The following is a 20,151-nucleotide window of genomic DNA, read 5'->3' as shown; positions in this document are numbered from 1 at the left end:
ATTCTCCCTAGCAATGAGTGAGTCCTGAACTAATCTGATCACCGTAAGATAAAACTCAACCTGTCGATGAATTTTGCCAATGATATCATCATCCAAATTATCCTGATCCCGAGAAATAAAATTTGAAAAAAATTTAAAACCATTGGGTATCCTACAACGCGGATTCCTTTTTCACGCCCCCAGTTAATCGCGTAGTAGGAGACCCGACTGTACAAAAATTTCGATCAATCCGTTTCACCCAAATCTGTAAAAAAATTTACGCTGAAACCCTATTTCCACCCCCCCCCCCCCTCCTCACCCCTCTTTTAATTGCAGGACGATCACTTAGGAGCATCAAGTTGAAATTCGGGGCGCGATAAACACAACTATAAAAAAAATTCTAATGAAATCGGTGGTGTCGAAGTTTTAGTTTTAAAACTTTGAAGCTCGAGTATCTACATATAGCAATCAATGTTTGCCTAAACCTTTCATTAGTTGTTTAATATATGACAGAATAATCGAACTTTTCCGCAAACCTGCTATAAAGAAATGAAAAAGGGAGCGTCTACCGTAGGTCAGAAGGATCGGTTAATGCCCACATACAGCAAACTAGTCAAGGTGACTAATCGATTCAATTTTCAGTTCTATTAACCCAGAGTACAATATAGGTTGAAATACTCTAGCATTGTATTTTCGATAGAAATACACCAGTAGTGTCATACTCTACAGCCAAAATCGAATTTCACCCGACGCAAGATCGCTGACGAATAAAAGAACCGACGCTCGTGTTATTTAGGTGTGACAAGACGAACCACCAGTTGTCTCGCTCGATCGCTCTGATTTACCTCATGTGCAACGGGAAAGAAACACTGCCAGAAGACGTTCACACGAAAATTTCCCACTTTCACTCTTTTTCACACATTTGTTTTCCTTGTGATCATGCGCCCCCTTCGCATCTTCTTCGCTTTGTCTTGCGCAGGAGTCGCTGCGTAAAATGATCTTCACTGCACACTGGGAAAGATTCATCGATGTTCAAAAATTTTAAAGCAATAAATGTTTTGGAAGATTTTTACAGAAAGCACTGATTTAGTAAAATTAGTTCATGCCATTTGAAAGTCTAATAATTAGGATTGAATGTGAACGATTGTTGCATTCCAAAAAAAAAGTAGAATCAACTTGTTGGTATTTGAAAAATAAAAATAACTGCTGTTCCATCTATTTTGAAACTAACTAAAAAATATATTTTACATATTATATTCTTATACAATATGTGAAAAATAGTATTGTTGATCTAACAAATGCTGATCTGTAGTTGATGCGAAAAATACTTAGTGATAACATTTACCTCAATTATCAACAAACAAGCTAGTCAATCTCGCTGTGCCCAAAAACCGTACCATGCTCCCGTTTTAACACTCTGCTTCGAGCTGTCTTCTGTCTCGCACTTTCTCGCCCGCACCAATCTTATTTCCATTTTTTGATCCTGCACGATCATCACACAGTAGAAGTAGTAGTAACATTAGTGCGAGTGCTACCACTCGAATGAAAAGCGATTTTCCCATCGGGTAGAACGGACCCGGATCATTTTCTCTCTTTCGCTTCGGACCCGGACCCGGACGCTCCGCAATCGGTGGACCGTCGAACGAGCGCGCGTGCGGCAATATTCAAAACCGGTCGAATATTCTTGATAATTTTATTGTACGATCAACGGTTCGCGCCCGCGGTGTTGCTTTATGGACCCATCTCTTCGATTGGGTCGGAAAGGGGAAAATCTTCGCTACCGGTTGAAAGTTTAATTATTATTATTGTTTGGCCGGCGATAGTGTGTTTACTTGCTGATATATCGGTGCTTGGACCGGGATCATCAAACGGAGCCCCCCGGGATCCTCGGTTTTCAATACTTTATGCTGGTCGTACGCTATAGACCGCGCGTTTGAGGTGTGAAAATTTTTGTGAAAGTGCGAGACAATTAGGTGTTGATCACTGGTAGCCGTGAAAAATGTGATCTTCTTTGCACCCTGGCTTATGATTCGTTGTAATACTAGTAGCTAGACCTGACCAAATGGTTTGTTTGGGTGCTTCCTAGTCAACTCCTAGCGCCCAGGCAAATATTGTTCGCAGTCATCGCTGCCAAAAAATAATCGTTTTGATAACAAATATAAAACACCCCCTGAGGGCGTGAGTGAAGTGTCAACGGAGTATGTGTTGAGAAGTGTTAAAAGTGTGCGAAATTTGTGACACGGTTGTCGATTGATTTATTCCGGCGCCGAAACAAACTAAAAGGAGACCTTGCTGCCCCATAGCCGTAATGCATCATTTGGACTTTGGCAGCATTAGACATTCCGACGGCGCCGGTGGAGGTGGTGGCATTGCCACTGCTCTTGGCATTCATGGTAGTTCCAATATGGGTATCACCTCGCCGTACGACGCGCTACATGCCGTGGCCACTAGTTCTGCTGCAGAAATGCCGGTTGATTTTCATCATCACTACACCCCGACGGAGTACTGGAACGCAACGCCATACAAAAATGGATCCACCCCCATGAAGGAGATAGAAGGTGAATGAACAGATTGCTAAGGCATGGGAACCTTGCGATACTACTAAGTAGTCTTTTGATATTGAACTAACGTCTGGTTACTTATTCTTCGCTTTGTTGGGGATCAGTGATCGATATATACCATTGTCTTAGTTTGTTTCGGAGAAGATTATTATTTACATATAAGTGAATTCCATGCAATGAATTAACGTGATCGTAATGTATTACAATAATCCCCATGAAAATAGATGTAAATAAATAATTGAATGTTCGATTCGTTATCCGCATGTCAAATAAAAATAATGTCATATAGCTGACTAAATAGCACTAAATTAGCTACAAGACTATGCTAAGCTAGGTTTTGTGCCTTTTTTGCGCAAACGTACGTGGTTTAAAACAATTTTCTCCTTAGTGACGGGCATAGCGTAGTTGGCAAATCGATTGCCTTCTACGCAGCTCATCTGGGTTCCATTCCCAACCCAACACTTACGGTTAGCGATTTTTCTAATCCGAATAAAGAGGTGAATGAGCCTAAGGTTAAAACTTCTATAGTCGGAATAATTAAAACAAACGCTCCTTAGTGGAGAAAAAATAGTTTTTTCCCCAAATTTTCTTCACAAAGGAGAAAAACGCATTAGGCAATGTTTAAAGTTCCGTTTTGTTGGGTCTCCTAAAGAACCTTTGTGTCGTATGAGGTCAGTGACCACACTTAGTTCTGGTTTACATATAACGATGACTTTTGCAGTCGTCGTCTTTGAATATTGAATAAAGAGTCTTGACTGAAGAGTACGGCTTGAAACTTCATTCGGTCCGATCACAAAACTAATACCTGCTGGTTCACCTAGCATATTTCAACACCAAGAATCTTTTTCAGAGCTAAAACGGTTTTCGAGAATTTTTCCAACGCGTCTGGCTTCTGCCAGAAAGGCCTTGTGCCAAATATTCAAGAGAAACGGAAAAGGACAACTTTTACACCAGAAAAACCTATTGATTGTAGCAACTCATTCGATGTTTTATCCGAATGTGAAATTGAAGAAATTTGTAAATTTTCTCGCATTGTACGTAATTCCAATGAGAAGAAACTCCTCCGCCGATAACAGTGATGATCTCCCACTTCAGAGTTTTTCTAAATAAGCTTTCAGCGTTGTCTTGTAAAGATTATCGAGGGTCAAAGTTTCGACGAGACATCCACGAAATAATAAAAATACTGGATTTTATTTCTTCGCAAATTCTGCATATGGAAAGAAAAGCTAAAAGTATCCAGGAGTTTTATTTAACTCCTTTAAGCCGTAATGAGAATAATAATTTGAAAGTATTAGAAAAAGCACGGTTATGTTCCTCGTGCGAGTAAAGTAAAGTAAAGTAAAACGCCTTTGGCACGGCACTAAACATTGCCATTTAGATTCCAAATGTATGATTTGTGGTGATAATTCAAGACGCTTGTCCGGTGAAAGAAATCACAGAAAATAAACTATAATTTCTTGGCATGTCCTAGTCGAGAAAAATATAAATTCTTGTACAAAGCAACAAAAGTAACAAAAAAACATAAAAAATTTTCCTCTTTCTTCAGGTAACTCAACGAAACATATTTAAATGAGTTAATCCGCTTCAAAATAGAAACACAACTACTATACCTTGCAATGATTTTCTATTTCAATAACATCATATTAAAATGGTGCATCATGTTATACTTCAGTGGCAGGGAACGCCGATAAAAGAACGATGACTAACACGCCTCCAATTTCATGTTCAGCCAAATTATTGCGGAAAAAAATGAATTTTTTGCAGCAATCAATGTTACAATACATGCCTGCAATGCTAAGTTCTACCTACATGTTTGAAGCTTTTCAAATTGGGTGAGAGTTTGCAAATAAAATTGTCAAGAATCGAAAGTTCAATAATAACTTTAAATAATCATTTAAAGTTATTAAATCAAAATGCTTGTTCATCAAAAACGCGGAAAATGTATTTTCAACTTCTTGGTAGTACATGTGGCATATTGTCGTTGTGACCGAAACTTAAATTGAAGAGCAACTCTAATTTGATCCAATTGTTAGATGCGGCCAAAGGTAAACTCAAGATGGAATTGTCAAGACTACGTCATGTAACACTCAAATGTGTCCCCTCGATGACTCTGGTTCACTGTCAAATTGACAGCGCGATATTTGAATAACCAGTGTCTTTTGAAGCGTCGTAAACATGACAACTATCAATTGTTAGCATATAAAGATTGTACAAAATGTAATTCGATTCACAATAATTTGTGTTTCATAGGAATAATTACTGTCTAGAATCCAGATACTGAATCGGTCGTCCACGTAATATCGAAAACAGAAAAACTATTTGAATCAGCGTTGTTAATAAACGGTTGAATCATTTGATGCACTATTAACAATGTCTCTATTTTAAGATTCATTTTACACGGTCTAGTATCAAATCGCGAGTATTTACGTTTGTGAAAAAAAACATTGCGGATAATAATATATGTTCTAATAAAATATATGTTCTATGATATTTCTACACAGTTAAGTAAGCTTTCAAACGCGTACTTGTTCCAAAAGAAATCAGTTTAAGGAACATGAAAATTCTGTCGAATACCATCAGCTGAAAATTTATCTCGAACAGTCAACGTAGGGGTTAGATTTTTTTTTACATAGAATCTGTATGCAAAGTTTGAAAGACATCAGTTAAGTAGTTTTTGAATGGCAGGTAACACTGAAAATCATGTTTCTTTCCAGAGACGTTCTACAAAAAGATTCGTCATCGAGTCGTTTAACGATATTTTTGAATAGAAAAATAACAGAATGTTATTTGAATGATTCACTATAATGTGCAGAAGTTGTGATCAATTCGCTTTAGGAAAAGTTTAAAAAAAAATATATATAGTCCAATCCACGATTTCAACTTTTAGGCCGGTTTGACAGTTGCTGCGGGTGGAATGACAGCTGGTGTTTTTGCTTGTTGGGTACATTTTGCATTTCGACCAGTGTTTTGATTGATTGTTTACTTTTGATCAAAACGATTTGTAGTAGTTATTTTTCATAAAAAAAATAAATTTTGTAATTTTACCACCTTGTCCTTCGATGTGTGAAAGCTAACAGGAAGTTTATCTATCGATTCATGGTACATCCATAAAATAAAAGTTATTGGAAACATTGATCCGTACTGTGTTATATTTCCACTGTGCGAGCTATCAACATCCGTGACGATTGGAAGTGTTATTGACTTTTAATGAATTTTCTTCGTATACTGGCAATAAAATAAAAAAAAGGTAGTTTGGATAACTACAAAAACAAATTAAAACGGCTTTGTACATACAGCCGAAGACATGAAAATAGCGGGAAAGTACGTGGTTATGGGAAAGGTAAGTTTAACCAATAGAATAGTTTCCATTTCTATAGCTATAGAAAACATTCAAAATCCAAATTTGTTGATATGATCCATTCAGTATAAAAACCAGAAAAAAATTATCCGATTCTTATTTTTTTAGCCGACTTTTAATCTTGAACATCACGATATACGGATGATCCTGCGTACGATTTAATTAATTTTAACCCTAGAACGTTGCACTTGCATTTTCTACCCTAGAACGTTGCACTGGGGTACAAACGTTCTTCGTTTTTTAAGTGCGAAAACAGCTTTTTAAGTGAAGGTACGGAATTTATTTAATCAATGATACATGAATTGGCTTGAACAAAAAAAAAAGAAAAAATCGCGTTTTTGTCTTTTTTCACAAAAATTACTATAACCTTGCAAATTTTCAACCTATTTAAAAATATCAAATGATTCTAAAACTAGTTTAGAAACGGTGTAAAATGGAATTCTAATATTTTTTAAAAAGTGCAATTATTTGGAAGGGTAAAAATTTAAAAATCGGGTTTTGGAAAATACTACCAAATGGGGTGGAAATTGAAATGAAAAAATTATTTCTGACCAGTTACAGCAGTTACTGTCTGCAAATTATACTTGCGAGCCATTGTTTTGAAAAACTATAAAAAATAAACAACAAAACAATAAAAGTCAGCAAAAATGAGAACGATTTTTTCTACTTCAAAATTACTGTACTAACGTAGTAAAACAAGTAGTATTTAAGCTGGTATTGTCTCGAGTCACATTTCCACTGACAGCACGAAACCTGACAAAACGCTAACGCCAACCATACACTGGGGTACAAATGTACCCCACGCCAACTTTGACACCTGCTTCCACGAAGATTATAAGCAAACTGGCTATACTACCTTTTCCTACTCTTACTAGGAACTCGAAATTGAAATATGGTTAGGGTCCCAGGTGAGTAAATGCCGAATTCTCATCTTCACACGGCTCCAACGAAGGCCTGGGGTACATTTGTACCCCAGTGCAACATTCCAGCGTTAAACGGTTTTTATGCTGGAGGTTCAACCTTGTCGAGTTTAAGAATTGTGAGAGCTTTTTTAAGCGATTCTTGTGCTGAAGGAACTCTGTCCGATTCTTAAGCTCGAAGTTTATTTCCGATTTTTAAATGCTAATATATTTGAAACGGGTTTTACAAAGCATGTTCCTAGGATGTGATTATATTGGGGATACAAGATAGCAAGAACTACATCGGCTGTATTCGAGAATATCGAGAAGTTCGGACTTTTTTGGTGATGAACAGATCAGAGCATCGTCCCGTTCAATTTGCTCTCAGGCCGATTAGAAATTTTGTAGTTTGCATAAGTTTGTAAACGCTTTGATGAACATTCAGCTTCAGGATTAGACCGTCTCTCTGTACTAACTTTGAAACAGCTAATAATAAATATATTGATATCTCCATACAGACGTTCAAACTATAGTAGTTTGAACGCCTGTATGCGAATAATACATTGCGAATACTAGTCGGTGAAAATGCTGCGAAATTGTTGCAGCACACACTAAGCAATTCGCAGATTTCGCAATATCATTATGAAGATTTCATCCTTTGTCATTGCATAAATAATAAATTTGTTTGAATAAGCTACTTTCTACAAAATTGTAAATACTTCGAATTTTCTCGGGATGCTGTTTGGTTTGATCCCAGGTTCTCTGTGATGTTGATTTTTTAGATAAGTTACAAATGGTTCAATACAGAATCTTAATATGTACTGTCTGCTAGCAAACAACTCGAAGCGATCTTTGAGGATTTGATGGAATTCACTACATCCTTCTATACGTCGATTCTACTTTTTCATATTTTCAGGACCACCGTTGCTCTGAGAATCGTTTAGCTCACGGCTTAGCTCGTTAGAGTGTAAAAATTTAACGAGCGCTCTGTGACGCGTCGGCGAAAACAATAAAATAAAATTCATATATTGTTTGCTACTAACGAATGATCGGCACCTGATAAATCACAAGGAAGCTATGCCGATGTCCAAAACCTTTGCTGGGAACAGGAAATTACGGTGGGATATGTTTTCTATGGCATGCAGCCAAATTCCCGATTTTCGCTAATAATCACAAAGATGCACTGATTATCTACTGTGTCCAGTGTAATTATGGCGTAATTTACGTCAATAATCCGTTACACATTATATGTTTTCACCGCAAGAGCTCAAATATTGTCAATTAACAACTTTCGAGAAATTCGTTTGTTTATCTCAACGATTTCTCTGACGTCACCGAAAACTGTCAATTCGCGGAGTAGCAAGCCTCGTTTCTGTGAGCTGTGCGTTTAGCTAATGTGAGGGTACGCAATCGATGTATGTCACATCCGCGAGTTTCGCTGCTTTATCTACAGCTGCAATTAACACTACATTCATTCAAATTCATGGTTTAATTACATATAACTCATCGGTAACAAAATGCAAACTACATATGTACGTATTCGTTGGATTGTAATGGTATATAAATGTAAGGATACGTATTTCAATTTTTCTCGTCGTTTTCTAACTAATGCTGGAAGTAGGCATTTCACAGCTGGAAAACGGAAGAAACAAACTCTCCACGTCCTTTAAAACGACTTACTGTTACCTACAACACAGTTACGAGTTATTTTAAATAAAAATCACAACAACTATCCAAATACAGTTACACAAAAACAATGATGCTCAATTTTCAAACAAAAATAAACACAAGAAAAACATCAAACGCAGTTTCACCCGCAGCTACTGTCAAAATTGAAACTGATGAGAGAGAGCATCGAAAATAATCATAAATGCTGTCATATTTTACCAGACTATATTGAGATGCTCAAACGACAGCAAATGGCCTATGCTAAGCCAAAGAGGACCAAGTGCTATTTTGAGGTACGTGTTCTAAAATCGCTATAGCATCCAATGCAATAGTAAAAATTCCAATATCTACTATTTTTTGAGAACTCAAATAGCAAACGAAAACAAGTAACCCAAGCAACAAATCTAATGCTTATCGGTTTTAACTGAATTTATAAAGGTTTTATTGCTGTCACCACCATTTCTATAGGTTTTATAAAAGTAATAAACATTGCCTAGAAAATTCAGGTTTTACTAAAAGCTCAAAGCTATCTTCAAATCATCAATAAACTGTGTAATTTAGAACAATAATAAAAACTCCTTTTTGCCTTATTAATTGCTTCATGGCAGCTTTAAGATAGTCGACGAAAAGCGTCTCTTATAATCTCTTATAATCAAGCTTCCGCCGTTGCAGATCAAACCTCGTCAAGTGGGACTCGAAATTTCCACAAAATCACCGATTTTCATGAAATATATGGGGATATGGAGTGTAACTTTTGGTATTCATATTTTTTAAAATTGCTTTTTTCGTTTAAATTATCGGCTTTTAAACAATTGAAAACAATAGAATTGTATTTTTTCAATTTCTTTTATCTCAAAAACTACTCCAGATATTTGAATGAAATTTTGCACACTATAGAATAATCTTATACTGAAATATAAATATATATTTACGGAATATTTGTTTTAATAGCTATATTTGACATACATTTTTAACCCTCCGGAAGTCGCGCTTATGGCCCACTGAATGAGTAGCCGCTGGTGCCGTAAGACGATTTCGTTAGATTTTCAGAGCAGCGTGCACTAAGTGCACTAGCGCGACTGCCGGAAGGTTAATAAACAATTTAAAATATTTTCATGTTCTCGGCGCTACAAAAAATCAAAAAATATGTCAAATGATGCGGAAAACGTTCACCTTCAATAAGACCTAGTATAGGTTGTAGATCTCAGCTAATGCAACACAAATCTATGTATGAAAAATATTGTATACACTCAAGTTTTTTTTTACGCGTTTTTTTTGCGCGGTATTTTTTACGCGGTTTTTTTTACGCGGATTTTGAAATTTACGCGGTTTTCATTTACGCGGATTTTGGAATTTACGCGGTATCCATCAACGAGGTTCCCTTTAACGCGGATTCTTAAATTTAAGTGGTGTTCATTTACGCGGATTTTGAAATTTACGCGGTTTTTATTTAAGCGGATTTTGAAATTTACGCGGTTTTCATTTACGCGGATTTTGAAATTTACGCGGTTTTCATTTGCGCTGATTTTGAAATTTACGCGGTTTTCATTTACGCGGCCTGTATCCCCTGCGTAAAAAGTGTACCCTCAAAATCTTGATTTAGAGCAAAAAAAACGATTTTTCGAAACATTCGGCACTAAAAATTTTTTTGCTTTATCATTTTTCAACAGATTTCAGATTTTTTGAGTGTTTTGGAAAGAAGAAGAAATTTCCATTCCAACAGTGTTATGTTCTTTTGTTAAAAGTACTTACCATTATTTTGCTAATTTTTCATTAAAAATATAAAAATTGCTCAATTTTTTTGTTAGAAAATGTCTTTGTTTTAATAAAAATTTAAAGAGAGCATTTAATTTCGCATCTAATGACCCATTTTTGATCAAAATCGGTTGAAAAATGGTTGAGTTATTATTTTTTTCCAAATTGGAAACCGGCTCGCATGAACTCTTGAGGGGTTATTGAGGTATTGTCTCGCACTATAAGATACTATAATTATATCTTCCGTTATTTTATTCAATTTCATGTTTAAAGTTCACACACATACTTTTGAATGTATACGTAATCGAGCAAAAAACAATCGTTTTTTTTGAAAATTTTATTTGAGACCGTCCTCTGAAAAGTTCATGCGAGCAAGTTTTTAATGGAAAAATAGCAAAATAATGATAATGTTCATATTGTTGTCCAAAACCGCGTAGTACTTTAAACAAAAAAACATAACACAGCATATCGTTGCAAAGGTCATTTCTTCTTCTTTCCAAAACATTAAAAATTTGAAATCGGTTGAAAAATGACCACGCAAAAAAAATTTAGTGCGTAAAGTTCCGAAAAATTGTTTTTTGATATAAATCAAGATTTGACTAGACCTACAACCTTTACTATATCACTTTATAAGTACATTAAATTATTTTTTTATTTTGTAGCAGCGTGTAATATGTATTATGATATTTTTGCCCTTTTGTTCCTATCCAGAGATAAGAAGTTTTTTGTCACCCGCCGCGCTCTTCCAACATGCGGCGCATTTTGACGATGCCCATGATAACGCACTAGCCACAGCCCATGCGCACTAGACCAACGGCCATATTCAAACTTGCGTTCAGTACCTTGCGGTATTTATGCTTTAGTGCACTTATTGTAAGCTTGAATGTTTCATATTAGCAACCAACTTACAAACGTCTTGGCCAATGTACTGTTCGAACTTTTCATTTCACCAAGAAGTTACTAAGAATAGATTGCGACTATTGAGAATTTTTTTTTCCTGTATTTTTTTGATTTTTTGTAGCGCCGAGAACATGAACATATTTTAAATTGTTCATTAAAAATGTATGTAAAATACTGCTATTAAAACAAATATTCCTCAAATATATTTATAAGACAGTGTAAACATCATTCTATAAGTGTGCAAAATTTCATTCAATTATCTGAGCAGTTTTTGAGATATAAGAAATTGAAAAAAATACAATTCTATTGTTTTCAAAAGTTTAAAAGCCGATAATTTAAACAAAAAAGCAATTTATAAAAAATATTTATACCAAAAGTTACACTCCATATCCCCTACACAAACAAATATTTGTCATGAAAATCGGTGATTTTGTGGAAATTTCGAGGCCCGGTTGACGTGGTTTGACTCAGTTATAAATACCCGCAGTTTTATAACGTATTTGTTGTGAACAGTTTGATTTATGGCTTTACTGGTGAAGAGTAATTCGCTAGATGTTTCTATTATGATTGTCACATAGACGCCATTTGTATAAACTTTTTGTCTTGAAATATGATTTTTTGAAACTTTTCTAAATGAGTGAATAAGTACCTACCTTATACTGTAGAAATAATTAAAGAACCTGGCGAAATTAGATGATATGCAAATCGTTACGAATTAGTTATTTTAATTTATTTAGCTTTGCGCACTTTTTTGATAAAACAGCAATAAAGTTAAAGCGAAGGTATGCGATTCTAAATTTTATTGCTACATTTACGACAAAATTTTAACCGCATGTTCTTCATGACTGGGAAAGATTTAAACCTCAATATTAGATTTCCCTAGTTACATTAAAATTACATGCACACTTTTTTCTTTCTTTTCACGAATAGATTCGAAACGAAGACGATGATTATATTATTTGCTTACATTGCTGCCTTCAAAAGCAACGAGAAATAAGATTTATAGATTATATAAATAAGATTTATAATTATATAAAAATCAATGATTCTAAACAAATTTAATGTTGTCCTTAAAGTGGTTTTAAAACCTTTCCGAGAATATGTGTGCTGCTTCAGAAGAGTTATATGACAGTTCTTCTGAACATACTATTGAGCTAAACCTAACCATTATTTCACAAAAATGTATACAGTAAAGACCCGTTTTATCAGCCCCTTGGTGAATTTTAAGCTGATAAAACCGGGACATATATTTTTCTTTCTTTTTAAGAAACCGAATCTCTTAAAATATTCTTCTTTAGTCCCTAAATATAGACTCATAATCTTTCCTGATTATTTGGCTTAAACTTCCTTTAAAGGAGTCTGACAGTGCAAATTTTAAAGAAAAATAAGTTTTTTTTGCATGTTTTTTTTCGGATCTCTAAAATAAGAAAAATATGTTCAAGAAAGAATTTGTTCGAATTCAATTTGGTTCGTCTGCTAGAGCCCATGAAACTACCACCTATCAATTTTCATATGAAGCCGATAAAATCGGATCAAAAAGCTGATAAAAACGGTGGTAGCTAAAATCGGAGGCTGATAAAATCGGATCTTCACTGTAGTTCGTGAGAATCAAGTACTGATACACAACCATGCGCTGCTAGGTCCCATGCAAAACTGACTCAGATATCACTTTGTTAAAAGTTTAATAACTTCTTTTAACAAAGCCAGATTGACTAGCAGTCTTCGACAAAGTTTTAAACAATTTAATTGTCTTTCTCATTTTCACTCACAGTGATGAAACGATGCCTACCGCCAAGCAAAGCTAGTGGATTTTCTCCATGTACATTGTCGAAAAATCCAATTAAGGCACGTTGGTCCGGTAGTTAGACTTGTCCGATTTGCTTCAAATTTGAAGCAAGTACTCCTGGTGAGACTAGGAATCGACTCAGGGGTGGGCCGATTGACTATTTACTATTTTTGGGCAGTCTAATGTCCATCTACCCAGACCTTCCGCGACTTTATTTGGCCATTAGGGATCTAGATTTGCACATCCAAATAGTTTTGCACTCGTTTTAATAAACTTTGCATCATCTGGATATCATGGTGCTGACATTTTATATAGGTAACCCCAAGCTCCAATCGAAAAAAAAAGAAATAAAAGCAGCCTATGGGAGTCATGTACCGTTCGTTGGACTCTAAATTTGTGCAAACGGTTAAGCCATATCTATAAATATTGTGACAATGTTTTACACATACAACTTGAATATGATTGACAGGGCGACTGTCCCATTAGCAGTCGTGTCGCATAATCGGTGAACCCCCTATGTACCTATTACAAATTCTATTCGTATAAAAGGATCTTGCCGGCAACATACACTTCCTCAATTGAACAAAATCAGGTAATAATCTACTCGCATGCTCATATAATACTATGAGTGAACTACATATGGGCAAACTACATCTGATTGAGTCTATCTCTACCATAGAGGTCAGGTGTTCTATTCTGATCGTGAAATCTATCTCTCGCGACGAACTCCTGTAAACGACTCAATGTGCTCGCTAACTGTTTTTAATACAAACACTCCATCACCGCTTTATTGCATCAGCTGGACAATCAATTAGATAATTCAAGCAGCGTCTAATTAATGATTGTTTGTATCGAAATCGCAGCCCTACTTTGTGATTTTGGGAAGCTTCCTGGAACGTGGATCAACTATTCGATCTGGTAAAGCAAATCTCCCGTTTGAACTGCCTGTGTCTTTCTGTGCTGCGGCTATCTGCTACTGGTATTTACTGCTGCCGAGGACTGTTTATTTTCGTGAACGACTTCAACATATACAAAGAGTGTGAGAGCCAACCCACAAGGCAGACAAGACAAAATCGCTCAGGGAAAAAAAGAGTCAGAGGAAAATTCTCTAATTACAACATAAATATTTGCCCGAGACATGACACTGTAAATTATGATACCCCGGTAGAAAGGAGACGAAAGCGTGTAGCATGAGAGAAGAACGCACAAAACTAGAACAAGATTTTCTCTGGTGACTGTTGGTGCAAGGTTGGACCCATGTATAATTGTATACACTTGTGGTGTGCTGGCTGATGCTGCCAATGATACCGGCGACCTTAATGATGTTATCGACATACTTGAGATGCCCTGGTGGCAGCAGTGTACCACGCAGCATGACTGCTTTCACACGTAAGACTTCACGTCTGGCGTGATGGAAAATATGTAAACACTGAATCAACGATCGGTACGCTATCGGGAGGATAGATTGAAGATTTGTGGTGTAGAATATAGCAAATCAAACAGATTTCGATTATTTAGTGATTTACCTGAGTGTGAACGATTCGTACGCAGGAGGGGATATTATTTTGCATATCGCAGAAAGGCAAGGCGGCCAAAAAGTCTATCTTGGCGATGTTGATTATTATTGATTTAAATGTAAACTTATATCAACTTAATTATTGTGTTTAAATGTAAACTTATATCAACTGGATTTTTGTTTCAATTTCGAACGTGATGGAAAATGGATCACAGATATCACTACAGTTCAATATAGTGTACATTAAAAAGTATTCGTGGCACTGCGAGGAGACTTGACTAAGGCGTGGGGAGACTTGACCAAGAGAATTTTGAAAAATCATAACAAAAACTAATGACATAAAACATACTGTAATTATTTTTTCTATATTGTCAAGGTCCTTAGGTAGCAGTAAAAAATAGAAAACGGTTGCATTCGATAAATTTTTTCAATGCATTTCTTTTTAAGGATTAACTGTACTGCTTGCATTGCGTGTTCACACGCCTCGAAATCAGTCCTACTGTTGCTAACTTTGTTTATTAATACTAAAATAAAAAGACTTATGTTTGTGGTGGATTTTTTTATGGCGTGATTAACATTAACAGTAGATACCAAAGCATAATAAATATCAAGAATTTTGCATCTTTCAGCTAATTGCCACTTGGTCAAATCTCCCCATAAAATCCTGGTCAAGTCTCCCCAACATTAGTTATTGCGTTCAATGTCATGCAAATTCTAGTAATAACTATTCCAATGTTCCAATTTATGTAAAATCATTTCACTGCTTCACAAGGATTAAGATGGTATATTAGTGCATTAATAGCCATTAGTAGTCCATTACAACATTTAATGCAAATTTATTAATCACGTAATATTTTCTGTAAAGAAAGAATTTTTCATTCCAAACTTTTAAAATTACCTTAAGGGATCGCAACAAGTATAAAAATATTTTTGAAAAAAATTTAAGAATCGAATAGAAGACGCCATAGCCAAAAATAGAATTTTGCGCATGGTCAAGTCTCCCCATGTTGCCCTATATGGACACTCGGATGCAAAAACTTAAAATCAGATAAAAAATTGCACAGTAACTCTGAATATCTCAAAACTTATGGCCACATAACTAATTTTATAACAAACAACTTTGTTGAAGGTTGCATATTGATTGGAGGTTCCCCGAGAGAAGCGGACCAACCGATTTTTTTAAAATTTCCTATTCTAAGCATGTGCGAGAAAAAGAAGCAAACCCATAACTTTATATGGGCATATCATTTTACTGAAAAATCGGATCAATTCGCAGTCTTCAACAAAGTTTGTTCCTTACACCTTAAGCTATATATCTGCGGTTTACGGCATGCACAAGATGACACTGCCATTATTTTTACTGAATTTTTTGTTTCCTTTGTCTATTTTGCATATGTTTTTACATACAAACTTGAAAACTCTTGTGAGCTAACAAGAGATTTCGGAAAAAGCTAATATTTGACAAATGGTATGTGAAACCAATTACCGTTTGATTAAACAGTGTTCCGAAAAAATGTAAAAATTGTTACCGGCCTAATAGCCATAATACCTTATAGTATGATTAAGTTTAAAAGATGGACATCGATTTTTTTTCGGAGATAGTTATAGCAGAACATGCACTGAATTAAGCCGATTGAACCTGTGAACTTTGGAACGCGTTTTCTCAAAACCACAATTTTTAAATCAGTGGAGATTGCAAGAGAAGTCTCAAGCCTGTTAACTAAAGTAGGCTGTTATTTTGTCGAATAGTAAGGGGAAACACCACTGTAGAGCTCGAAAAAATGTATAGATATATCGTACATCTTCCTTGACGCAATAACGTGATGATTCGAAATACTGCTAATGGGATTTATAATATAAAATGTGAAGAAAAAAATAAATATAGAAAATTGTGCAGAACACAGTAATTTAATCACAAGATTGCAGTGGTGCAGCATTTTCCAAATAGCGTGTTTTCATTGAAAAGGTCTTCGGTTAGCAATCTATCTCTAGAACATAATCTTTGGCTTAGAACCAGAAGTTTTTTTGATGTCCAAAAATATTTTTTAACCATAAACTGTTTATATGTTTTTACTGCTTAACTTTTCTTAATATGCGATGATCCATACACTTCAATTAAGCCTGCTAATTGGTAATCTATTTTTGTCTCGGTTATTCGCCGCATATTTGAGTTGTTAGTTTTTTGATAAGATCAAGCATAAGTCTAAATGTAAGCAACCAAAAACAATAGGGTGTGTTGTTTTTATCTCCAAAATAATTTCGAAAGTACTACCATTTATTATGGTAATAAACAAAGTGGTCCCCTTAATTCACATTTTCAATTTATAATAAATGCTCCAAAGTAAATTTGTCTTTGAAACAGAGTTCAACTTGTTTCAAATGTGAATAGCCAGTGGGCTCCGTCTGTGCTTACATTTCCTACAACACTTCCCGGTCAATGTTTTTGTACCGATGTTGCTTTAATTAGAAAACAAAATAATCAATTTCTCGATAATCATTTGCTCTAGGCGATGAAACTTAGGGACAACATCACGGTATGTCTCGATGTGCACTCAGGGTTTTCTTGTTGTCGGCAGTATACAATCGTCATTCCCAATGTGTTTTTTTTTGTCTGGCTACTTAGTCAGCTATCGGACCGGTTGGGCTTGGTTCCACAGCAGATAAAGCTAATGATGTTATTGTTCTGGAAATGACCGAATGATCAAAATATCAAAGCTTGTTCTTCGTCAAATTTTTATATTGTACTTCTCGTTTTGAACGCCAAAAGTTAGCCATTATGCTTAGTAAATATTTACAACCCCAAGACCGCGTAATTTTCGGTCAAGAATCAAGTATGGAACTTTTCAATTTATTCATGATGGGCGAATATATCGTATGATGATGATGATGGTCCCACCTCATACCCCTACAAAGGTGTGAGCTGAACGATTTATTTAGAAGATAATTAATATTTTAGCTCATGACAAAACCAGTTAACAACAAACCGAACAGGTTCCATTTTCAGACATAGTCTTTCCTTTAGAAGAACGTAACCAGATACATTTCGAATATTCCATCAACAACCAGGATCCATCAAGAAAATTTATATTCCGGGAAGAACCCAATAGGTGTTGAGCCTATTGGCAGTGCAGAGATATTGACGTCATGGTGTCTCTGGTAGAACATAGTTATGCAAAAAAAATCAGTATCGCTAAAGTACTCACTAATTGAAAGTTTAGACGCTCCTCTTTCATATAAGTATAACTTTGATTTGTTTTAGTTTTTACTTTCTTTGAAAACTTCGAGTTTTAACACGATCGATAGACGTTCGCTTTAAAAACATAAAGCCACATTTTATAAGAAAATTATATTTTCCGCAAAATCATGTCATGTTATCTGTTTAGTAGTCTGCGAGACAATATTTTAAAGTGCGCTTTTTAAAACAAATGTATTGCGATTTGATTAGTCTACAAAACAAAAGGGTCGGAAAAAATTCCGTGCCGAAAAGCTCCAATAACATAAAATATAAACAAAAGCGTATTGTTTCTCGGATTAGAAGAAATTCTAAAAAGTCTAAAGTAAAAGGTCTTTAGCCCTAGGTTGGCTCCAAAACTCATTTGTTGATTGTGACGTTTTCTCTACAGTAGTATTTTTACGATAAAATTTGATAATATTTTAGTATATTGATCGCAAATTCAAAAATCACAAATTCGCAAAGAGGTATTCAAAATTCCAATCAATTTTGGAAGGTTAATTTACAAAGTCAGTTTTATCTCACTTACCATTGCAGTAAGAAGCAGATATTAGACCAATGTTCTTATAACATATGTACCAACACAAACTGTAATCATTGAAATCGATACACATCAAATCAACTTCTCGATCGAAGGGAAGCTCCTCTGTGAAATAATGTCTTTAATTTCAAGTATTAAACAATACATACATTTTGACAAATTGCCAAAACCTTCGATTTTCTTTTGATTATATATCCGGTTCTATTTACTCTAGAATCAAACCGCAAGATGGCTTTTGAAGAAAAATGTTCAAGGAATCTAGATAAAATATAACCTTTTGGTGGCAGTGCTGCCAACTACGATATTTTTTCAGTTAAATATTAACCCTACAACGGTTTCGTGAATTTTTCTATACTTAAACGGTTTTCGTACCCCAGAGCTCTAATATGTCTAGTGTTTATTGAATTTATAATTAAATTGGATAGTTTTATTCAAAAATAAGCCAAGCAAAGCAGTCTTTTAAAAAATATTCGCGTTTTGTAATTTTATTTATGCAATATTTCATTTTTTATAGAACAGGTCTTTAAAATACGTCAAAATCCTCTTTTTCCTTAATATTGCTATAACTTTTGAAGTTGATAACCAATTTTGACAATCTATACGGTGTTGTAAAGATTAATAAATTGCCTTTTGAACAAATAGTAAATAATTTAAAAAAACCTACTAAAAGTGTATTTATTCCGATGCTTGTTTGAACAACAAACGCCAATACAAACAGTAAATAAACAGCAAGATGCAGTAACGAAGTTAAAACACCCAAGTAACAATCCAAATGCTAATTGGTTTTATTTAGGTTTTATGGTAGTTTTATCAAGGCACTAAATAGTGAATCTGGTTTTAACATTGCCTTTGGAAAGGGCATTTAGTTTTATATGCTTAACGAGGTTTAAGAGTGCTTCAAGAACTCTTGAAGAAATATCCATAAAACTACATTTTCCATAAGAGTAATTAGTCTTATGAGCACTTTTAAGAGAATCTTGAGCCCCTTCTTAAGACATCGCTTTCCAACCTCCTTAAAACCAAAAGATAGCTTTATGACATTCTTGTTGAAGCATAGCATCTTAAGAATGCTACCATAAAATCTCCTTAAATCTTTAAACGAAGTGAAAATACTCTTGCATAAGAGCGTTCTATAACAAACAAACAAACTGTAACGACTGACGGGATATGTGAACTATCCCAACGGAGAAGACGTGACCTGTACCTCAATCATGTATAAACAGCAAACTCGATAATTATAAATTATTCATTTAACTTTGCAAATCTGTAGGTACTGCACATATAGAGAGATGTCGTTAGTTGTTCATATAGCTCTATTTTACATGCGTTGTTGAAATAAATCAACAACTTTTAGATGGAATTGTAATTACCATAATAATTTTTATTTCAACCTTAACATTTTCAATGTTAAATATAACATTTTAACATTTTCAATGTTAAATATACTGGATTTATGGTGATCTTCCATCTGACCTTTCTGTCTTGAAAAATTCCTATTAGTTTTATTCAAGTCCAACAGCTCTTCTTCAAGTGTATCATAAATAAAAATGAATTTATCACGATCTTGAAAAACTTCTATTACTCTTGAGCAAGAATAATTAGTTTTAATAAGATATTATGGCGGTTTCAGTTAAATCCAATGACAAGTAATGGCGTCGTGGATATTTTTGAACGATTCGAACTGGTAGCCATTTGCATAATAATCAAAATAATAACTTTGTTTTTCATATACTGAACTGATTGTCACTGATTGAAATGCATTCCTGAACTAGAAAAATGTTTATGCACGCGTTTATTCCAAAATATGACAATTATGAACAATTACACATACTATTGAATTTTCGAATCGATTTAATATTTCCTATAAAAATCAATGTTTTAGAGATTTTTTGACGGCGCGTTGAATTTTTCGCACCTTTATGCTGCATATTATCGGAAAACTGGCAATCGCATGCA

The 20,151-nt window shown here is 34.8% G+C and overlaps 1 protein-coding gene across 1 annotated transcript in view; it reads left to right on the top strand.

Annotated features, from left to right (window-relative positions):
• The first annotated feature begins 1,591 nt into the window (after nucleotides 1–1,591).
• LOC131684235 (T-box transcription factor TBX10) overlaps nucleotides 1,592–20,151 on the top strand; it is an 84,479-nt gene continuing 65,919 nt past the window's right edge. The window contains exon 1 of the mRNA XM_058966927.1: nucleotides 1,592–2,537. Coding sequence (XP_058822910.1) covers nucleotides 2,288–2,537 — 250 coding nt within the window. The 5' untranslated portion in view covers nucleotides 1,592–2,287. The remainder of the gene's footprint in view (nucleotides 2,538–20,151) is intronic.

Source organism: Topomyia yanbarensis, chromosome 2 (assembly GCF_030247195.1).
Source record: "Topomyia yanbarensis strain Yona2022 chromosome 2, ASM3024719v1, whole genome shotgun sequence".
NCBI lineage: Eukaryota > Metazoa > Arthropoda > Insecta > Diptera > Culicidae > Topomyia > Topomyia yanbarensis.
The sequence above is the reverse complement of the archived record's forward strand: the minus strand, read 5'-3'. Positions and strand labels throughout refer to the sequence as shown.